This window comes from Amaranthus tricolor, chromosome 12, assembly GCF_026212465.1.
Source record: "Amaranthus tricolor cultivar Red isolate AtriRed21 chromosome 12, ASM2621246v1, whole genome shotgun sequence".
In the NCBI taxonomy this organism is placed as follows: Eukaryota; Viridiplantae; Streptophyta; class Magnoliopsida; order Caryophyllales; family Amaranthaceae; genus Amaranthus; species Amaranthus tricolor.
In genome coordinates, this window is record NC_080058.1 from 157,846 (window position 1) to 178,727 (window position 20,882).

At 33.6% G+C, this 20,882-nt stretch overlaps 4 protein-coding genes across 4 annotated transcripts; 2 read left to right on the forward strand and 2 right to left on the reverse strand.

Moving 5' to 3' along the window:
• Window positions 1-1,109: 1,109 nt before the first annotated feature.
• On the reverse strand, window positions 1,110-5,259 carry LOC130796932 (Golgi apparatus membrane protein-like protein ECHIDNA). Its single transcript, XM_057659377.1, has 6 exons — window positions 5,067-5,259; window positions 3,123-3,179; window positions 2,824-3,027; window positions 2,625-2,684; window positions 2,166-2,292; window positions 1,110-1,436 (listed from the first exon to the last, which is right to left on the reverse strand). Exons 1-6 carry the CDS (start codon window positions 5,079-5,081, stop codon window positions 1,348-1,350), a joined length of 552 nt encoding a protein of 183 aa, XP_057515360.1. The 5' UTR covers window positions 5,082-5,259; the 3' UTR covers window positions 1,110-1,347.
• Window positions 5,260-8,838: 3,579 nt separating this feature from the next.
• LOC130796933 (alkaline/neutral invertase A, mitochondrial) lies at window positions 8,839-14,083 on the forward strand. Its single transcript, XM_057659378.1, has 6 exons — window positions 8,839-9,851; window positions 10,528-10,693; window positions 10,849-11,060; window positions 12,312-12,805; window positions 12,894-12,942; window positions 13,460-14,083. The coding sequence occupies exons 1-6, from the start codon at window positions 9,102-9,104 to the stop codon at window positions 13,784-13,786; spliced, it is 1,998 nt and encodes a 665-aa protein (XP_057515361.1). The 5' UTR covers window positions 8,839-9,101; the 3' UTR covers window positions 13,787-14,083.
• A 134-nt stretch (window positions 14,084-14,217) lies between these two features.
• LOC130796934 (putative pentatricopeptide repeat-containing protein At1g56570) lies at window positions 14,218-17,639 on the forward strand. The gene is made up of 2 exons (XM_057659379.1): window positions 14,218-15,137; window positions 15,778-17,639. Exons 1-2 carry the CDS (start codon window positions 14,544-14,546, stop codon window positions 16,972-16,974), a joined length of 1,791 nt encoding a protein of 596 aa, XP_057515362.1. The 5' UTR covers window positions 14,218-14,543; the 3' UTR covers window positions 16,975-17,639.
• A 753-nt stretch (window positions 17,640-18,392) lies between these two features.
• Window positions 18,393-19,661, reverse strand: LOC130796935 (uncharacterized). Its single transcript, XM_057659381.1, has one exon. The coding sequence runs from the start codon at window positions 19,566-19,568 to the stop codon at window positions 18,999-19,001; it is 570 nt and encodes a 189-aa protein (XP_057515364.1). The 5' UTR covers window positions 19,569-19,661; the 3' UTR covers window positions 18,393-18,998.
• Window positions 19,662-20,882: the final 1,221 nt, after the last annotated feature.

Here is a 20,882-nt window from a genome sequence, read left to right on the forward strand (position 1 = left end):
ATTCAAGTGAAATAATTAAGTGAAGATTATTGTTGTGATGAGATGACCAAGTTTAAGATAAGGAGATTAATTCAAATTTAATGTAAGATAAGGTATTTTGATTTTTATTGAATCTAATCAAGAATTATAAGACACCACGTTGTACTAGATACCATTTTTAATTAATATTAATATTATTATATTATTGCTTATAAGAAATTTCCAGGTTTGATGTGATGATGCATGAGATTACGGCAACGTTTTCACACTAAAATGCCGGCATATTCTAATTTCTTTGTATTTTGATTTTGTTGATCAAAGAGCTTATTCGATTAGTACACCAAGAAACAGTTGATTTAATTAAAAGTAGAAATCAATAATGTCATCAGTGGAGAATCGAAAGTCGTCTAGGTTGTATGAGTCTGTTTATTGACCTCTGCCGAAGTCTGGTGCCACCCATTATAACTTCATTCTAAGGAATTGGTTGCGGAAACATACAATGCTCCTTTAGACTCTTCGACTGCAACAATAACAAATATCAATGAATCATGTTGTAAACTTGTAATAGACAATCTTTTAATTATTTGAGAATTGAGACGTACAAAATTACAACACTTCATTGATCATTACGCTCTATAACAAACATCACCTGCAACTTAACATAATTAATAAATAGGCCATCGAACATAATTAGTTTTCTTTTGTTTGGATTAAAATTCTTAAGAAATAATGAAGACGTTAAGGATGGATGAGTGGAGGCTGCAAAGTGATGAAAAATATCATTGCACTCGAGTTCTTCATTTTACATTCGTCATCGAACATAATAATGCCTAATTAGAAAAATTCTTCTCGAACTAACACCATTTGGTTGCATTTGTGTGTGTGTTTTGGGTTGGATCATTTGTGTTTATGAGATGAAGAGAAATTGTGAGTATATGAACGTGATGTTAAGAAAAATGTGGTTACCCACAATGATGCACAATGACAAGATCTTGAACGCAAACAGGAACCAAAAGATTACAAAACATTTTTGGCTAAACATACCATCATAAGGACACCAGAACAAAAGTAGGAGAAATCTGGTAAGGGTGCAATAAGAGGAGGGGGCAGGAAAATCCAATTTTAGATAATGGAGAAAATTCACGAACTCTTTACAAAATCATTTAGTTGTTCAAACAAAAACATTCAGAATTCATGAAGTTTGATCCCCCATCTTTACAAAGAAAATAGACACCAAAAATGAACTCATTCAAGACCAAGTTGATCAACTGCTGGCCCCAAGATATTCTCCAAGTATTTCAGCTATGAATACCTTCTACATTTTTGACATGTATGCATAAATAACATGTAGATTCTTTCCAACTTCAGTCACACTACGCTGAAGGCCGACTGTATGGTGGATGAAACTCGAGATGCTAATGTCTGAGTGGCAAATTGTTGGAGTTGCTTTTTGGCATCTGCAGGATATATTACAAAGTATTTCTCAGTGAAATGCATAGCTTAAGAAAAAGAAAAAGTGAGACTACCATGGGAGAAAATGGTTGAATCTTGATAATACAATAAAACTCATCATGAAACTACAGTACGGACATGTTGGTTCAACCAATTATAATAGACTAGTAAAATGGTTCATCATTAGCACAATCTATTTATGTAAAGTTGTAGATGATGTTTGCAACCAATGGCGAGTCGAAACAACCTCTTTGTCATTGTCAAGGTTGTGTAAATCATTATTACTTCAGATGGTTCAAGTAATAATAGAATCTAGCTCAAGCTAGACCCTCTCAAACAATAGAGAAGCACAAAACAGATAGCTGACACCAATTGAACTGAATCTATGCTTCAGATGGTTCAAGTAATCTGTCCATCCCAAAATAAACATTTCACTGACACCCCAAATGGATAACCAACTTCCCATCACAACAACATTTTCTTCTTCACTAATCTTAGATGATACTAACTTGTAGGTTTTTCACAAAAATAAATCATTGTTACTTCATTCAGATTTAGAGCTACAGATGGATTATTTACAATTTGCATTTTCAAACAAAATAGTAGATGATTCTGTCCAATTACGAATTTCTAAAATCTATCTCGATTATATGTAACCATACAAAACAGAACCCAAAATTTTCATTTTCTGTTAGTTTAATATACCAGCAAAGAAATATGTATATTTCACTCACCTTTACGGCACTTAGTAAAGCCAATAATGTTAGCAATACTGAGAGACAAACATACAGCTACAACAAGGAGAAAATCAGCTTGAAACCGTATCAGAGAAAAGATTCCAAGAATGATCCAAGCAACAGCCTACATAGAAAAATGGAAAAAACTGAAGTTCAAATTGCAATCGTGTCAAAACAAGAGTCACAATTTAGTTCATAGAACATAATACATGCTTATTAATTAGTTCTCAATTGCTAACTCCAGCAAAAAAAAAAAAAAAAAAAAAAAGAAAAGAAAAGGCCTCGTAAGGCTGACAAAACAGGATTTGAGGATATTATGAATTTAAGAGAGTAACACATATTTCGAAAGCCAAGATACAAAGAGTGCTAATCAACTGCAGGCGGAAAGTACATGAATTTTAAGTAAACAAGAACAGACACCAGCTCAAGACAATTCCAAATCAAAGCTTCACTTACTGTAAGATAAAGGCTCCACCAAAACAGCCATGAGTCCTTCTTGTTCATGCGTGCCAATGACTATACAACACAAAAGATAAATTAAGAAAGGGAAAGGCAAAACGTTTAACACTTGCCAATAATAAAATCTCCAGTTGCAATTCAAAAGAAACTTTGCAATTGCAAGCGTAATTTGTCTAGATCCAGAATTACTACTGACCTCTTGATCGAGAGATTCAAACTTCCATACACTTTCACCCAAATCATTAATTTCATTCCACCACCTCAAGCCAACCAAAATACGACCACTTACATTCTTAACAACCCAAAAATCAAGAGCAGCAAGAAGTACAGTGATAACGAAAATAATCACAAAGCTGTCAACAAAAAGTGCAGAGAGTATGTAAAAAGCCAAAGCTGCAGCCTGCACAATACAAATAGAGCACTAACAAATAAGTAAGGGTACAACAAATAAAGTAAGTACTAGGACAATGCATGCCATGCAGTTTATTACAATACCTTAAAAAGCACGTGGAAGAAGCATGTCTTTGGGTTTGCATAGTTTTCTTTAGGAGGCTGCAATTAAGGAGAAAATCATTTATTATTTATAGGTAACAAAGAGATTTCCAATTACTAATTTAAACCAAAGAATAGAATGTGAACGTTCAGACACTCAAGTTGATGATGCATATTAAATAATCATCTCAATCAAAAGCTTAAGCTTATGGTTCAAGCCCCAAGATATATATCAGTGTAACATAATTAGTCGGGTTTTTTACTTTTTGAATTCACGATTCGCAGGTTGAATAATAAATCATGTGATCCTATGTATTCGAGCCCCCTCATACAGTCACAGGAGACTTTTGGATACTCTCCACTACATACCACCCCCAGCAAGTGACCTTGAAACTAACCCAATCTCTGCGCCACTAGCAACTATACAAAGTTCTATGGACTATGGTTTCTCTATCTTTTTATGCTCTCGCATCACTTTCTCTAGCTTAACACCCAATTGAGTCTTCACATGAACATACCTCATAATTAAGGCCTGAGGGGGTGAAAGTGTGGTTTTTGCTTTGGATTCGATACAAATCCAAATCAAACCGAATAAAATTCGATTTTGATATTTTCAGTCCAAATCCAAATCATAATATTTATAATCCAAATTGAACCGAACCGAATTTTAAAATAGCAATCCAAATTGAACCGAATAGACCAAATTGCACTGAGTTGTATATTTTGCACTAAAAATCAAATTTGCGTGTATTGTTTCAAACTTATTCTTTCCAAAGCTCCTAAATAGATATTAATAATTTTAGGGTCTTTAATTTGAATAAGTAAAAAACTTTTAACAAAAATCTAAAAATAAGGGCAAAAATTCAAACAAATCAAATGGAAGATATAACATGCCTTTAACATCTTGGTTTATTCGGTTTTTTTGGACCCTAGACCAAGTACAAACCGAACACCGAATTACAATTAAAATTCAGTCCAAACCAAACCAAATTTGAAATATAGTCAAACCAAATTACTTATTCGATTTGGTTTGGTTCGGTGTTCGGTTTTTCACCAAATTACTTGCACCCCTATCTCCTCACACCCTCGCCATCATCAAAGGAGTTGACATCTCGATTGAAATTTTCCCAGCAATGCTTCAACCAAACATTTAAGAACAAGGGAAGACGGCCCTTAAAAACCTGTTTGCTTCTAATCCTCAGGTTCAACCATACACGGTCACAATTCTTAAGTTCTAACTTCTGGCCAAGATATGCTACATATCAATCAATCACAATTAACAAGCAAATTATACTATTGATAACAAATGAAATCATAAACTTCTGCAAATATAACAATTTTGTGGATATCTTTAGGTAAATGTAAAATATCATTTAATATTTAGACCTTGTAAGTTATCCGACCAATCGACAAACTCTTTGAATATCATGTGCATTCAAAAATTATGATGTTTTTCTATAAAAAATTTTCATCTTTAAACACTTAACTTACTTAATTTGATATTAAGTACCCTAATTTTTTGGACCCTGTGCTGCTATGCTGTTATGCAATTGAAAATGTTGAACATGCTCAAAACATGCTCAAAACCTTCTGCCAACCACATTGACCTCCATCAAAAGTTCCTCGCTTGTTACAGGATAATCTACATTGTCCAGCATATTAACCTTAAAAATTGAACTCTCCTTGAGATCATTTTCACCACCATTTTCCCAAAATCATACCAAAAATCCAAATACAAGTAACAAGAACGAACGCACAGACTTTAACATGCAATGCAACACTGAGATCAATATCAACAAAAAATAATAATAAAAAAATCCAAACTATCCAAATTAATGGCGTCGGATCTAAACAAAGATGAAAATTAACAATCAAATTCTTCAGAACCCTAAGTTATTAGCAAATGCATCTCATAAACAATTAGAAGTAGGTAGAGAGAAAAATTACTTGGATCGGATCCATGAAGAAGAGGTAGACAAATGAAAAATGAGCTTTTTTCACCTTCTATTAGTTGCAGACACATCAATGGTTTCGTCACCCGAGCCCAAACCGATTTTAAACAAAAAAGAAATTTATTAGTTTTTGGGCTATGAACCAACTTGTTTACTCAAAACAAATCCATTTTGCTTGGAATTTACATTTTGATGGCACCTAATTTATAAATTAAATATCTTTAATTTTCCATGGGCCATCTATCCTTATTTCCAATTAATGTTACTTTACCCCCTCTATCAGGCTATTATATTGCACCTAAATTATTAGAGGTAAAATTTAGTAGAATGAAAATCAAATTGAAAAATATAATAAATAAATAAATAAATGATAGAAATAAATACTTAAGATGAAGAATAGCGGTGTAAATTAAGATAAGATGGAGTAACAAAATTAAGTGTACTATTGTTTTTAACTTTTATGATAGAGGTTTATTTTACTTTTGTATTGGTCAGATTTATAATAATTTTATAGTTAGTCTCTTGAGAAACCATCTTTTTGACTCTTTGAGAAACGTATCTCAAGCCAACCCATTAAAGATTAATGTTTACTTATCGTATTCTTAATGCCTACTCACATTATATGCTTACTTCCATATCCTTAATGCCTAATTTCAATACTTTAAATGTCTATTTACTTCATTCTTAATGTCTACTTATAATATTTAAAAAAAATATAATAGGCCAGCCCAATTAGAGATCGTCTCTCACAAGAATTTGTGTAATTTTTAACATATGAATGGACTCATTTTGGGAATTTTACTTTTTATTAGTACAATGCTTATTGATAGTTCTTTAGACATTAATTAATCTTCATACTATATACTTTTGGATTTATAAATTCACGTATTGAGTTTTAAAAAGCTCTAGATGAGCTTTTGAAGGCGTAGAATGACAAAAAAGACATTTCAAGATAGTTGAAATTAACTATAGCTTTAAATTACCAGATTGATAAGAGTTAAAAACAAAAGTTTAGCTACCAAATTTAACATGTGTTGATATTTGATAAATATTATTTATTTTCGTTTTGAGGGTCATAGAAATTACTCTATAATTAAATATAAAATGATTGTAGTCAAGAAACAAATATTTGAACTTAAGTTAAAATTTTACATGATTAATATATTTTTTAAATCACGCATAAGAAGTATTTTTTAAATGAAACACTTAACATAAATTTAGTGCACATTATATTTATTATGTAGTACTTTTTATTTTCTGCTCTATAAAGTCACAAGTCTGCTTTCTAGTACACTAATCACAATATATACCTGTAATATCCTTTCTTTTAAAAAAATAATAATAATAATAATAATAATGAATAAATTTCAGAAAAAAATAAAAAATAAATAAATAAATAAAAACATAACCCACCATTAACAATAACTTCCCACACCATTAACAATAACTTCCCACTCTTCCCACCACTCTTCTTCCCACTCTTCCCACTAAACCTCATAACTAACCTCACTTACCTCTTATAAATCAAATCAATTATCCTTAATTTCATTCACATTATTATTATATATATATAATAATTATGAGTATTATTATTATTATTATTATTATTATCCTTAACCCTTATAAATTTCTAAATCTTATAATAAAATGAGTTAGCTATGTTATTTTAACATACTACTCTTACAATTTTAAATTACATGTTTAAATTTATTTTTTTTTTTAAAAATATAAAGTATATAAAATAAAAAGAAGTCTTTTAAATTATTTTAATGGGTTGATCGGGGTATTAAATTGAGATATATTATTTTCTCGTGTAGACAGCGGATTCGTAGACAGAGATTATTAGAAGCGTACGTTGTTTAGGATCGCGTGACAAGGTAATTCTCAATGTCCATCTAATTAGGACTATCCTGTTAGTATTATGTGCTAAGTGATAATTAATGTGTTTAAATGGGTGCATGATTTGATATGACATTATTTTATATGATGTTATGCTTAATATATTCTCAAATTATATTTACTATTATTTTTGTCAAACTTGAATTTATAATTTTTTATTTCGATAAAATTTATATTATTATTTTGATAACGAAATTGGATACGATTTAAATTGGAAGAGAAATATTTATGATATTAATTCCTATTGCCACCAATTGATGTTAGAATGGTGATTTGGAAAATGAGATTTCAGTTGGATATTACTGAGATATATATTTATTGGGAAAAATTTATGATCATAAAATAAAATGTATAATGTATGTTTGATTTTAAGTTTGTGTGCTCGCAACTAATTATTAAAATATATTAAATCACGTAAAGTGTAACACGAGGGAAATGAAGCTCTTATATTTGTTGTGATCCAAGTATAAGGGTGATGAACAGGTTGCCCTGTTTGGTTAGTATAGCTGCCGACAGGTATTATTATTTCTGATACTTGATATGATGTTTGGTCTTCCTTCTATTTGTTGTGATCCAAGTAGAAGGAGTGTGCACACTAGGGTTTCCCTGAGACTACTCTGCTGGCCTTGAATTATTTGGGGTGACGACCTCTTGTTGAAGTAGGTATAGGGGTAAAGCCTCGGCCTACTGACGTTCTCGTTCCCTCAAATTTAAAATTATGTGTTTGTCATTATTAATTATCAAATTAATAAATTGGTTTATATGATATTATATATATTATTTTCTCAAATTGTTTTCTATTAAACTCAGCTATATGTTATTTTCTAAAATTATTTCCAATTTGATTATATTGTATTTTCTTAAATCATTTTCAAACTTAATCGTCTTACGGGAGGGAGTTGGAATTACTCAATTTTTCTGATTTTGGGAGTTTTTCCCTTGTTTTTCTTGCATTCTTATGTTACAGGTTATTGATTGCATGGGAATCGCGGAGTGAGGATCACTTAGAAATATAGCTTTTACTAGAGTCGTATTTCAGTTTTAAATTTTACCTTAGGTTGTTTAAATTTTATATGGACACAAATTACGTTTCAGTCTTTTCTTATGTTGTAAGACCCTTTATTGGATTTAAAATTATTAAGTTATTTCTTTGTTGTCAAGCCTTACATTTATTTTGTTAGAAATAGATGTGGCGGTAACACTCCCATGAGTAGGTTTTGGCTCATGTTTTTCATTAAAGGTGTTTTCAAAAATTCGACCTATTCCGAGGGTGTTACAATACCTTTACCCCATCCGTAAGTATGCTCATTATTTAGCTTTTTCTACCGAGTAGGCCAATACCTGCTTACATAGTTAAACCTCATTCTTCTAATTTAATGTCCCATGCAATTTTGAGAAACATACTACACTAGTTTATTTAAAATTATTATCTTAACATGACAATTTTTTTTACAAGTTTTATTAGAAAGACTTTTTTTCAATGTATTTTTCAGATTGAGAATTCTTTACGACCGTCTTTTAACAAAAATATTAGTCTCCTTTCAACCTATAAACCATAGACCATAGCCATTATTATCGACGAGACTTAGTGGGCTAATGATGATGATATTTAAACTTGATAATACAAGTTTGACAATATTCAAAATAGAGTCAATAACTTGGTCAAATTTTCGTTGAACATGTTGGGACTTGACTACTTGAGGATTTCATTGGGCCTTTTTTGTTCATCTCAAGTGAACACGTGGCTTCTTTCAAATGGATGTTAACTAATCAACCCATGCATGACACGTCAATGTCGAATGGTGGGAAAAGCAAAACGATGACGTATTTCAAGAATAGAAAAGTTTATTTTTTTTGCTTTCTTCCAGAATCCATTTCTTCCCTAAATCAAGAATTGTAGGCTTGAATAGCCTCCACCTTAATAGGAAGAGGGAAAAAAACTGTAACCTAGCTTCAAAATCCTTAAATTTTCAAATACCCAACAAACTTTTGTTCTTTATCTTGGATTGCAGATATTTTTCCCTGTAATTCCTACTATATTTCACCTGGTTGATTAATTTGTTCAAAATATCTTAGTTCATCATATGCCTGAAATTTTTTCTGCACATTGTAGTTAATACAATCCCTTGCTATGATTCCAAGTCATTATTTTTTGTTTGGGAAGATGAAACCTTGTAGTAAATTCCTCTCAACATGTAGAAATTTAACAAATTTTTCTCGCCAACCTCAAATTTGCCCACTTCTACCAATTGAAAATCTATCAAATTTTCATTCTAGTTTGGATCATATTCGAATTATTCATAGCTGCCCATTTCAATTAATTGGGTTTAGATGCATATTTGATCATACCCAGAAAAATTCCTACTCAAATCAAACAAGTTTCGGGCAATCTAGGGTTAGATTTGGTAGAAATGATTTTTTGGTTGGATGTATTGCTTCTGGTTTAAGGAATTGTTCTTCAAAAGTTAATCCTGAGATAAATGATAAGAACTTTGATAATGTTTATCTTCAAGAAGGGGTGGATGTTAAGCCATTGGTGGCTGAGGAAACAGTTATAGAAGGAAAGCATTTAAGAGAAGAAAAAGGGGAAGCTTTTGGAAAATTTGGCGATGGTGAAAAGAAAAGAGATTTAAGGGTTGAATATGGAGAAAGAGAAGAGTCTGAGATTGAGAAAGAAGCATGGAGGTTACTTAGAAACTCGGTTGTCACTTATTGTAACAATCCAGTAGGGACAGTGGCTGCAAATGATCCAAATGATAAGTTACCACTTAACTATGATCAGGTGTTTGTTCGAGATTTCATCCCCTCTGCGCTTGCTTTCTTGATGAAGGGAGAAGGGGAGATTGTTAAGAACTTTCTACTCTATAATTTACAGTTACAGGTACCTTTTACTCTAATTTTGTTATAATTTGTACATTGCCTTTTGCTTTATAGGAGTATTGTGTTTGTGGATTTTGTTCTTGCATATTTCATATTTTGTTGGTTTGATCACGCTGATTCTTGGGAACAATGAATCAGTTTTATCTGCATTACTATTAATGGTAGAAGGAAAGGTTTGTGAGGTTGTTTATTTCAAAAATTAGTTTTGATTTTTGTGGAGAGGTGTAGTATGCTTCTGGAGCTTTGTTCTTAATTGGTATATTTAAGTATCTTAATGATGTATACTGCATTCCGTTACCCCCTTGCAAGTAGATGACTTGTTTCCTACCTAGACGAGGTTTTTAGCGTGAAATGTACACATCTTATGCTTGTAAAAACTAAGAGGTTGCCCTTAACAGCAAACATTATCTACGACTTCACTTAAATGTAGAGTGCAGATGATTTAATGAGCTATTTGACTAGAGTTTATTATAATAAGAAACTGAAGAAATATAATCTTAATGGCGAATGTGTGAAGGTGGAAAAATGAAAGTACAGTTTTTAGTGTTTCCTCATGCAAAGCAGAATCAAGGTTAATTCCACAATGAAAGAATAACATATTAGCTTATGAGCTTGTTGCTTGCATGGTTTTGTCTACTATTTATCAAATGCATTTGCCTATTTCCCTCGTGTTCTAGAGCTGGGAGAAAACAGTGGATTGTTACAGCCCTGGACAAGGATTAATGCCAGCTAGCTTCAAAGTTAGAACTGTGCCTCTTGACGGAGATAATGGGAAATTTGAAGAGGTTTTAGATCCCGATTTTGGTGAATCTGCTATTGGTCGGGTCGCACCAGTTGATTCTGGTAAGAAAGTCTTACAATCAGTATTTGTTAGTCACACATGATCAGTTTATCTCTGTTACTTAGCAATCTTTTTAATTTTGATTGAACTCGTCTTGTGAAAAGCCAGTTAATTCTAGAATTGAATCATTTATTATGTGATTTGATATCTTTCATAGGATTATGGTGGATTATCCTACTTAGTGCATACGGAAAGCTCACTGGTGATTTCACTCTGCAAGAGAGGGTGGACGTTCAGACTGGTATTAGGTTGATCTTAAATTTGTGTTTAAGTGATGGGTTTGATATGTTTCCTACCCTTCTGGTAACCGATGGTTCCTGCATGATAGATCGACGCATGGGTATCCATGGGCATCCCCTTGAGATTCAAGTAAGCTCACTCTCTTTGGCTGCGTTGAAGATGCTGAGAACTCGTTATCATATTGCAATTTTTGGTTGAAATTTTCATAAAAGCTGTCATAGGCTTTTAGCAATCTTTTGGTCTCTGTTGTCATATGTTATGTTAAGCTAGCGCATTTTGATCCTATTATAGTTAATACTTAAAGCTTTTTAAAGCTAGATTTTGAGGATCTTTTTGTCAGAATTTGCCATTAGTATTTATCATTTTCTCTAGTATATCCCTTGAGACCTTGATGTTGAATCAGTGAACTTTGGACCTGAGTATATGGAAACATCATGATGCTTTTTATCGGACAAACTCATACTTTTCTTTATATTAGAAGTTTAGATGGGCATATCACTAAAATTCTAAATTTTTTCCAATATCAATGGAGCCAAAAATTTTGTAATTATTCGGTTTTGAATTGTAAAAGACTGATAAAATGACTCATAAAATTATGTGCACAGTGCACCTTTTATTTATGTGAAATTGTAGGTGATGTTTGCTATCAAGAGACAATCAAAAACAACTTCAAGTGGCTCCTAGGCGGAGTTTGAAGGTTTTACTTATGCAACCTTACACTTGTAATAACAAAGGTGGTTTTTGATTGATCCTCTATTGCAAACCTCATTTGAACCTTCACATAGATAATAGGCGCAAATAATTTAACGAGCCATTTACTATCATCCTTACAAATCTTTGGCTATCATGGAATGGAAAAAAAAAGGTGTAGACCAATATGCTTTAAGGTCCAATCTCTTAACTTCTTTTCCAATTATGGAATTCATGTGACAAGAGTTTGATGAAGAAACAATTATCTCTATAGACCGTAATCTGTATGTGGAAGGAATTTTTTTCTTCATAGATCAAGAAACATATCTCTCCATGGTCCGTATGTGGAAGGACTTCAGTAGATAAAGCTTTTCAACCTAAAACTTCCTTTCCCTTGTTATCCACGCCTTTCTTTGGAGTATCAATTGGATCCTAATCTCCCTCCCTCCCTTTTTATCAGCTTCTCTGCTATCAACCTCTCTGTCCCTTTCCTTCTTTCCGTTTCCTTCAATTTGGTATCCAAACAAGCAGTAAATGAGGCGTTGTTATCAACCTGTATTATCATTATGATATGAGGTTTATTGATCCTAGCTCTAGCAAGCATCCTCATTGTTGTAATTAGTTCATCTCTGCTTTTCATTTGTGATGATGAAATTTTTACTATTTTTTGACACGTGTCTATTTTCATAGGCACTTTTTTACTCGGCTCTGCGCTGTTCCCGTGAGATGCTTTCTGAAGATGAAGGAAATAAAAGTCTTATCAGGGCCATCAATAACAGGCTGAGCGCACTTTCTTTTCATATTCGAGAGTATTATTGGGTTGACATGAAAAAGATCAATGAAATCTACCGATACAAAACAGAAGAATATTCCATAAATGCTATTAACAAGTTCAACATCTATCCTGAACAAATCCCTCACTGGCTGATGGATTGGATTCCTAGTGAAGGTGGTTATATGCTGGGTAATCTTCAGCCAGCTCACATGGATTTTCGGTTCTTCACACTAGGAAACCTTTGGACTATTGTCTCTTCCTTGGGTACTCCAAAACAGAATCAGGCAATTTTGAATCTCATTGAAGCCAAATGGGATGATTTTGTTGGGCATATGCCACTAAAAATTTTGTATCCTGCCGTAGAGAATGAGGAATGGCGTATAATTACAGGCAGTGATCCTAAGAACACGTGAGCATTCTGGTCTATTTTAAGTATTGGATCTACTGTTTAAAATTTTGATTATTTAGTGATATGATTGGGTTTCTTGTTCTCACAGCCCTTGGTCATATCACAATGGTGGATCATGGCCTACATTATTATGGCAGGTAAGCTTGCAGTGGTTTGGTTTACATCTGAAACAAATTCTCTTTCCATGGATAGTGCATTTGGTGAAGTAAATTCTAGCGTCTTAGAGTGATTCAGGAAATCTCTTTTTGCCTGTGATGTTTTGCCAAAGCCTAAAAGCATATTAACTGTGATTTTAATTTGCTAGCATCTTCGTAACCCCTGCCTTCCCTCCTCCCCATCCCCCGTCTCACAAAGAAAAATAAAGTGCTCAGTACTCGGTACAAAAAGGAGGAAAAGGGCAATTCCGTTTAAGTCACTGGCATTAATTTTTCGATCATTTTCAGCTAGTTGTATTTGTTAGTGGTCCGATGCGTAATATGTTTATAGAAACACCATTGAAAAAGAATTAACTGGGATTTGTTTTGGTTGCATAATCGAGCTTTTTGTCTGCAGATGTGAAAAGTTTGTTTATGGGAAAAATGTCACTATTGCAAGAGTTTCTCTTCTTCTACCTCTCCATGTCATAAAGTTTTACGCTTTTCCATCTTGTTTCAGTTCACATTGGCATGTATCAAAATGGGTCGGACAGATTTAGCAGAGAAAGCAGTTGATATGGCAGAGACGCGGCTTCCTGCAGATCGGTGGCCTGAATATTATGATACTCGCCAGGGAAAGTTTATTGGGAAGCAAGCGCGGCTTTACCAAACATGGACAATTGCTGGCTTCCTCACTTCAAGAATGCTGCTACGGAAACCACATATGGCATCCTTGCTGTACTGGGATGAAGACTATGATCTTCTGGAGATATGTGTTTGTGCACTGACTAAAAGCGGTCGCAAAAAGTGCTCTCGTCATGCTGCAAGGTCTCACATTCTTATATAAGATGTTTGAAGGTAGATGCCTTTGAAATACGACACTCTATAGTCTATAGTGTATTATCTTTAAGCTAAGAAAATGGGGGACATGTTTTAGTTGGTCCCTTAGCTTACAAATTGTTACATCACTTCTGTTGCTTCTTCAGTTGGTATGGAAATTGGTGCTTCTTACCAATTTTTAGGAAGCTCTTGACCAATTGTTTGTATATATGTGTATTTTGTATTGTGCCTATATTATTTTTTACTGATCTCTTTGGAATTAACTACAGAGAAAATAGATAGGAAAAAATTGTTGGATTACTAACTTATTTTCTATTTTGTAATCTCTACTTTTCCCTTTCCCTTTCTCTTGATTTTGCATCGCTTAAAGGGTGATTTGATAATGCAAAAGCTCTCAATTTGATTTACGTAATGTAACAATTTGAATTTCAAAAGTATAAAAAAGTAGCTTGTCGATCTTTCACTTAATTTGTAAGTTCAATTTCGATTAGTGCCATTCTAGACACCAAATTTGATACCCCTATTTCTGAGTTTGTTACTTGGAGTAGTGCACAATTATTCACTTGGCTAAATTTTTCATGACGAATTAGTATCATCAAAGTGCTAAAGCTGAAACACTGATTGTTTTCCATCTGAAAACTTTGATCTCTGTTCCCTCCACTTTTTAAAATATTTTGATCTTTGTGCAAATTCTTCCCATAATCAACTCCCCCTATACAGACGATTCTCTGGGTAGTATTCACATTTAATGCTGCACACAAACTATGAACGCTATCAAACAATCTTCTTCTTACATACGTCCAATCCCATCTACAGTTCTCAGAGCCCTTCAATGGACACAACCTAACCCACCCTACTCCCACAAAACCCCATCAATTTTAGCCACTAACCTCATTAAATCTTACTTTGATAAGGGTTCATTCAAGGAAGCACGCCAACTGTTCGACCAAATGCCTGATAGAGATGTTGTTGCATGGACAGCCATGATAGCTGGTTATACATCCTGCAACGTCGAGTCGTTAGCTTGGTCGATATTTTATGAAATGCTTAAGGAAGGAATTACACCAAATGGGTATACTGTATCCAGTTTGTTGAAGGCTTGTAAACGGATCAAGTCTTATACTTATGGAGCTTTAGTTCATGGACTTGCTATTAAGCATGGTTTGGTGGGTTCCATATATGTGGATAATTCTTTGATGGATTTATATGCTACTTGTTGTAGTACTATGAAGGAAGCATGTATGGTTTTTCGTGATATTAATCCGAAAAATGGTGTTTCATGGACAACTTTGATTGCAGGATACACGCATCGTGGTGATGGATATAGTGGTCTAAGAGTTTTTCAACAAATGTTATTTGTAAGTGGTTAAAAACTCAGATTACGGAGTGATACTTTTATCGTTTACAACTTAATATTTTTGTCTTTTATTTATCAGCTAAAGGTCCATTCGTTTAGGTTAAAGAGTTTAAATTTTGGGTTCCAATTATAATGGATTATATGAATTAAGTCATTAAATAATGTGCACTTCTTATTTATGTGAAGTTGCAGATGACGTTTGCTACTAAGGGTCAATCAAAACCTCTTTGTTGTCGCTAATAAATGTAACGTTTCGTACCCTGATCCTTAAACCCCTCCTAGGTGGGAGGCAATGAACCACTAAATGACATTGGGGCAATGAAATGTTGTTGTTGTACTTAGTTTTTATAAGTCTTTTTGAGGAAATGAAAGTGTTTCCGCCCACTAGCTTAACATGAAAGAATGCATGTAACAGGTTGAAGTTGATTTTGAAACTTTTGTAGACTGGTGAGTTTTGAAGCTAATGTTCAGTCTTTTGTGCAATGAAAACTGAAACTTGAATGTGACAGAATCACAGAAACTTTCTAGGTGCTTTTGATTGTGAATTGACTTTTTTTATTGTTTTGTCGATAAATGTTCGAAATTTTTTCTAGAATGGAGAGGTGCGAGCTATAATCTCACGTTTTTTTAGCTTTTAACAGGAAAATCCTGAGCAAAGTGCATTCAGTTTATCAATCACAGTAAAAGCTTGTGCTTTAACTGGAGAAAGTTCCCATGGCGCACAATTACATGCTACAATTGTTAAATATGGACTTAACTCGAGTCTACCTATCATGAATTCCGTTTTAGACATGTATTGTCGGTGTCAATGTCTATCCGAAGCTAGCCAATGCTTCAATGAGATTCTGCAGAAGGATTTAATCACTTGGAACACTTTAATTGTTGGCTATAAACGATCAAATCCTAGCAAATGCCTCTCTGTATTCTCCTCTATGGCGACACAAGGTGTCACTCCCAATAACTTCACATTCACGAGTGTTATAGCAGCTTGTGCTGATTTATCACTTCTAACCTGCGGGCAACAAATTCACGCTGATATTCTTCGAAGAGGTCTTGATAGGAATGTGGCACTCACAAATTCACTCATAGACATGTATGCAAAATGTGGAAATGCAAGTGATTCAAGGAAAGTATTTGAACTGCTGTCTTCTAAAGACTTGGTTTCTTGGACTTCAATGATGATGGCTTATGGAGTACATGGTTATGGCAAGGAAGCTGTTGGATTATTTAATGAAATGCTGAAATCAGACATCCAACCTGATCGACTCGCATTCATGGCAGTTCTAAGGGCGTGTAGCCATGCTGGCCTTGTAAATGAAGGTCTAAGGTACTTTAACTCCATGGTTAATGAGTATAATATTACTCCAGATCAGGACATATATAGTTGTATAGTGGATTTGCTTGGCCGAGCTGGGAAAGTCGAAGCTGCTTATGAACTGATTCATAATATGCCAGAGAATCCTAGTGACTCTGTTTGGGGAGCGCTACTTGGATCGTTCAAGGCACATAAGCTACCTATTTTAGGTAAGTTGGCTTCCCAATTTATATTAGAGGCAAGACCTGACATGGCTAGGACTTATCTGATGTTATCAAAATTGTATGCATCCGAAGGGGATTGGAAAGATTTTGCGAAGATGAGGAAATTAATGAAAGGATTGGGAAGCAGAAAAGAGCCAGGTTGTAGTTGGATTGAGTTGAAAAATGATGTGACTAGTTTTGTGGTTGGAGATAAGGCAGGGCTTCATATAGATAAGGTCTATGAGGTATTGAGTATGATGGTTCTGCATATGGAAGTAGCAGGTCATGCTCCTGATACAGACGGAGCATATTTTACATGATCCGGAATATTGGATGTGACTCGTGATAGCAAGAGATTTCTTTCGATCGTATATTATGTTTTTGAGACTGACTGTTGCATTTACAGAACTTTTAGGAGACTTGAAAACTGACAAGAAACCGATCACAACACTATAATATGGTGACATCTTTTTTTACAAGAAAAGAGGGGGAACTTCCTGGATCCTTGCTGCTAGCTGCGGAAGAATGAAGGAATCAAGTTTATGTAGAAATTAGAATTAAAAAAGCATAAAGTCATATCATTAAAGAGGAATCATCAACTGAAATTAAAGATTTAATGGTAGTTGCTACTTTTGTTCATGATGAATTGATTGCAGAATGAAGGCATCAACTTTGTGTCGATCTATGTTCATATGCATATCCACGGCTCAACCAAACACCGTCCCACAATTAATGTTGAATTGTTATGTGCTAACAACTTCTCATCAAATGCATGATATACATTACTATTTAATGGTAGTTGCTATTTTTGTTTATGATGAATTGATGACTACAATGCTAATATGGAAATCCTTAATTAGCTTGTTCTTGGGGTTTAGTTGTGTCAATGTTTTTGACATGAGAAAATTAGTTCAGGAGGTTGTTAATAGTTATGTACTCTTCTCCCATTTTTAGTTTAGTACTCATTTCGTCCTACTTCCTTTGATATACTTGTTTTAGAGACGTTAAGTTAGGTGATGATTGTTTTAGATGTTTGAATCACGCAGATTTAATCTGCATGATTTTTCCATTACATAATTGACAGTTTTAAGTATTTTAGAGCCAAAGGCATGGTTCATCAAGTTGCTAACGTCTAAGCTTAAGTTGAGCTTAGTAGTTTGTGTTATGGTAGTCAGTATTAAATGAAGAGAATGTTTCATTGAACCGTAATGAACATTCTTGTTTTAGAATTTACTGTAACAAGAAAAAGCGAGTTGCGTTAGGATTCACGATTGCGAGTTTTTAACTAGCAGAAAAATAAAGAAATATCAGCAATTTCAATCAATCTTTGTGATTATTAAGAGTTACATGTGGTAGTTGGGTACTAGCGCGGTTTATGAGTGCAATAACTTTCTCATGACCATCCTCTTAATGTGGCAGTTAGTATGGAGAATTTATGATCATTTAGCAAAACATAGGTGAAAATTGTATGCAATTTGAAGCATCATTTTCATTTCATTTTTAATACAAAGCATGCAAGCAAGTTTATCAACTTTCTGCTAATGATGATGAAGTAGTTTTGACAATTAACTTTGCCAAAATCTGTGCTTAAGCTTGATGAAACTTAATGTGCACTTTGTTTGACTAGTTACATTCTTAAATTCTCATATTTATGGGTACTCTACAGTAAACAGACTGTAAAAGCGCTTTTATTGCAGCATTTACTATTGACGATCTTTATGAAATTGAACTTTCTCATGGTTTCCCATCACAGTCTTTTTATGTATATCAATTAAAGACTGTAATAGGACTAATACCTAACAATTGATTTGTATATAATCGTCTTCAATCTTCATACATTATGTTATGAGTGTATGTGAATGTCTTATGATCACCTCCTTTTTTAAGTCAATCATTCAAGTTTGTTGAGCGATAAAGTCGTATTATTCGAATTGAGTCATATTTGAGTGCGTTAGAAAATAAGGTTTCAATTAAACAATTAGTCTTATTCTAGAAGATTTTGATGATTGTATCATATAGATGTTTGATAAAGGATGAACTTTTTCGATCATGAAAAACCGTCGGATGTTGAACATGTTGAAAAGAGTATGAATATTAGAAACATCAACAACTCATTACTCAATGTAGATCGTAATTTGTAAACAAAGCATCATAGAATTAATCAAGTTGACAAGAGAAAGAGTGAGCAAGAGCCACTTCTTACGATCCAATTCCATGCATATATATTACTACTTATTTCAATTGATCAAAGACATCTTTAATTAGCATAGAATCTCAAATCTCCCTACAAAAACAAACTCTAAATTCTTATGCAAACATACTTAATTACTTGTCATCAGATCAACTACACTTCCTTAACCACATTAGCCACGGCGGCAGCCGCAACCTCAACCCCATTGTTAGTACCATGCTTGTCTTTCTCCGCGGTGGCTGCCTCAGCTTCCTTCTCCTCCGCATCCTTCCGCGCCACCTTAGTAGCCACCTCAGTTTCCTCCACAACAAACGCGCTGGTCGGAAACACCTTAGAAATGCCAGTCGGATTCTTAAACACAATCTTTTCACTTTCAGGACTATCAATAGTAATTTCAGAGATAGTTACCCAAATAAGAAACTCTTTTGCCTTAACACCAGTAAGTTTCCTTATCTTACAAGGTTCAACATAAGCAGTAACTTCATTTGCATAGCTTACTAACTTACCTATCTTCTCAAACTTATGCTTGATTTCCTTCTTTTGTTTAACCCATACAAAACCTGTTTCTTCTATATACCCACATTCCTCAACATCTTGTAAAGGTAAAAGCCCGTTTGGTAGCCCAACTTCTCTAAGAAGCCTCTTTGATTGAGCCAAACATACATCATTTCCATGGTACAATTCTGTTGCCTTGGCTCTTATATCATCTGTTATCAAAGACATTTTTCTTTGAGTTGGATATAAGAGAAGGAATTAGTGTATATTTTGGAAGTGAGTAGGAAGTTTTTATAGGTGAGTGATAGTGAATTTGCCCTTTGAATTGGAGCATAATTGCAAGCATACCATTTTTTATTTTTTTATTTTTTTATTTATTAGTGAGGAGTTGATCTAGTGTCATCCCTTGATTACTTTGAACGGCCAACGATTTAACTTTGAATTATAATGAACTATAGTATATGACTCATCAGATTAAATTAAGTGCACTTCTTTTATAGAAGTTGCAGATAATGTTTGCTATTAAAATTGACCTTTTTGTTATCAAACAATGATAAGATTGCGTACATTCGACCCTATAAACCACACCCTAGTTAGATGAGGATCAGTAAATGGAATTAGGTAATAGAATGTTGTTGTAGTGAGTAGTTGATCCATTGAATTTACTAAGGAGATCAATAAATGCATGCATACCCCTTACTCCTTAGAGTGTTTGAATGAATCAGCTCATACTTAACCTGTGTGCGTAATTGTGTATATCATTCTTCTTTTTGAGGAAACTTTAACCCATTTTTAGATTGTGTTCTGCGCTAGAATCTATCGTCGGTGAGGTTTGTTCAACTAACTCATGAGTTCTCATTTATTTCGATACTACTACTTCAGAGGTTGATTAACTAACAACTACATTTGTCCATTTATTTGATACAGTTGGTTAGCCGGAGAGGCTTGGAGTGAGCTTGCTTTTATTGAATAGGCTCTCTACTTGAGGTCATGACTACTCATGAGTTAAAGATTATGTTTAGATCATCACTCGATCTAATCTAGTGAATCGTGTGTGCGTCGAATTTAAAATAAATTGATATGGACATCAAATGAGAAATATAAGTATGATAGAATGTATGCTGCCCTCAAACGTTTTAGCTAATATATCTATACATTGACACCTCAAATCTTATGATAGCAGTGCCTTGAATGCACACTAGGCAAACTAAAAGAAATTGGCCCTCTCTATGAAGGGCCGAATCTGAACTTAAACGGGTGTTTGGAAAAATAATAGAGATGAACCCTATATATTATGATTAACACAAAAACGTAGACGTGTCATATAATTCTTAAATGATAAAAGAACTACTCATAAATTGCAAATTTTTAAGTGTCTACTTCATTAACTAGCATTTTCTAATTTTAGGACACTTTTTAATTCTGGACCCTAGACAGATGCCTAATTTGCCTATGGTCAGAAAAGACCCTGTATAATAGTGGTTGGGTTAATAGTAAAGTTAATGTTTAGATATTTACAAGACCAAAAGTTTAAATTTAAAT

Excerpts from the sequence above, each read along its gene's own strand:
- LOC130796932 (XM_057659377.1), bottom strand. Across the intron at positions 2,685-2,823 it reads TTGAATCTCTCGATCAAGAG|TCATTGGCACGCATGAACAA; the intron begins GTCAGTAGTAAT and ends TGTGTTGTATAG. Across the intron at positions 2,293-2,624 it reads GGTGGAGCCTTTATCTTACA|GCTGTTGCTTGGATCATTCT; the intron begins GTAAGTGAAGCT and ends TTTTCTATGTAG.
- LOC130796933 (XM_057659378.1), top strand. The coding sequence starts at position 9,102 with ATGATTCCAAGTCATTATTTTTTGTTTGGGAAGATGAAACCTTGTAGT. Across the intron at positions 10,694-10,848 it reads GGTCGCACCAGTTGATTCTG|GATTATGGTGGATTATCCTA; the intron begins GTAAGAAAGTCT and ends TATCTTTCATAG. Across the intron at positions 11,061-12,311 it reads GGCATCCCCTTGAGATTCAA|GCACTTTTTTACTCGGCTCT; the intron begins GTAAGCTCACTC and ends CTATTTTCATAG.
- LOC130796934 (XM_057659379.1), top strand. The coding sequence starts at position 14,544 with ATGAACGCTATCAAACAATCTTCTTCTTACATACGTCCAATCCCATCT. Across the intron at positions 15,138-15,777 it reads TTTTTCAACAAATGTTATTT|GAAAATCCTGAGCAAAGTGC; the intron begins GTAAGTGGTTAA and ends AGCTTTTAACAG.
- LOC130796935 (XM_057659381.1), bottom strand. The coding sequence starts at position 19,568 with ATGTCTTTGATAACAGATGATATAAGAGCCAAGGCAACAGAATTGTAC.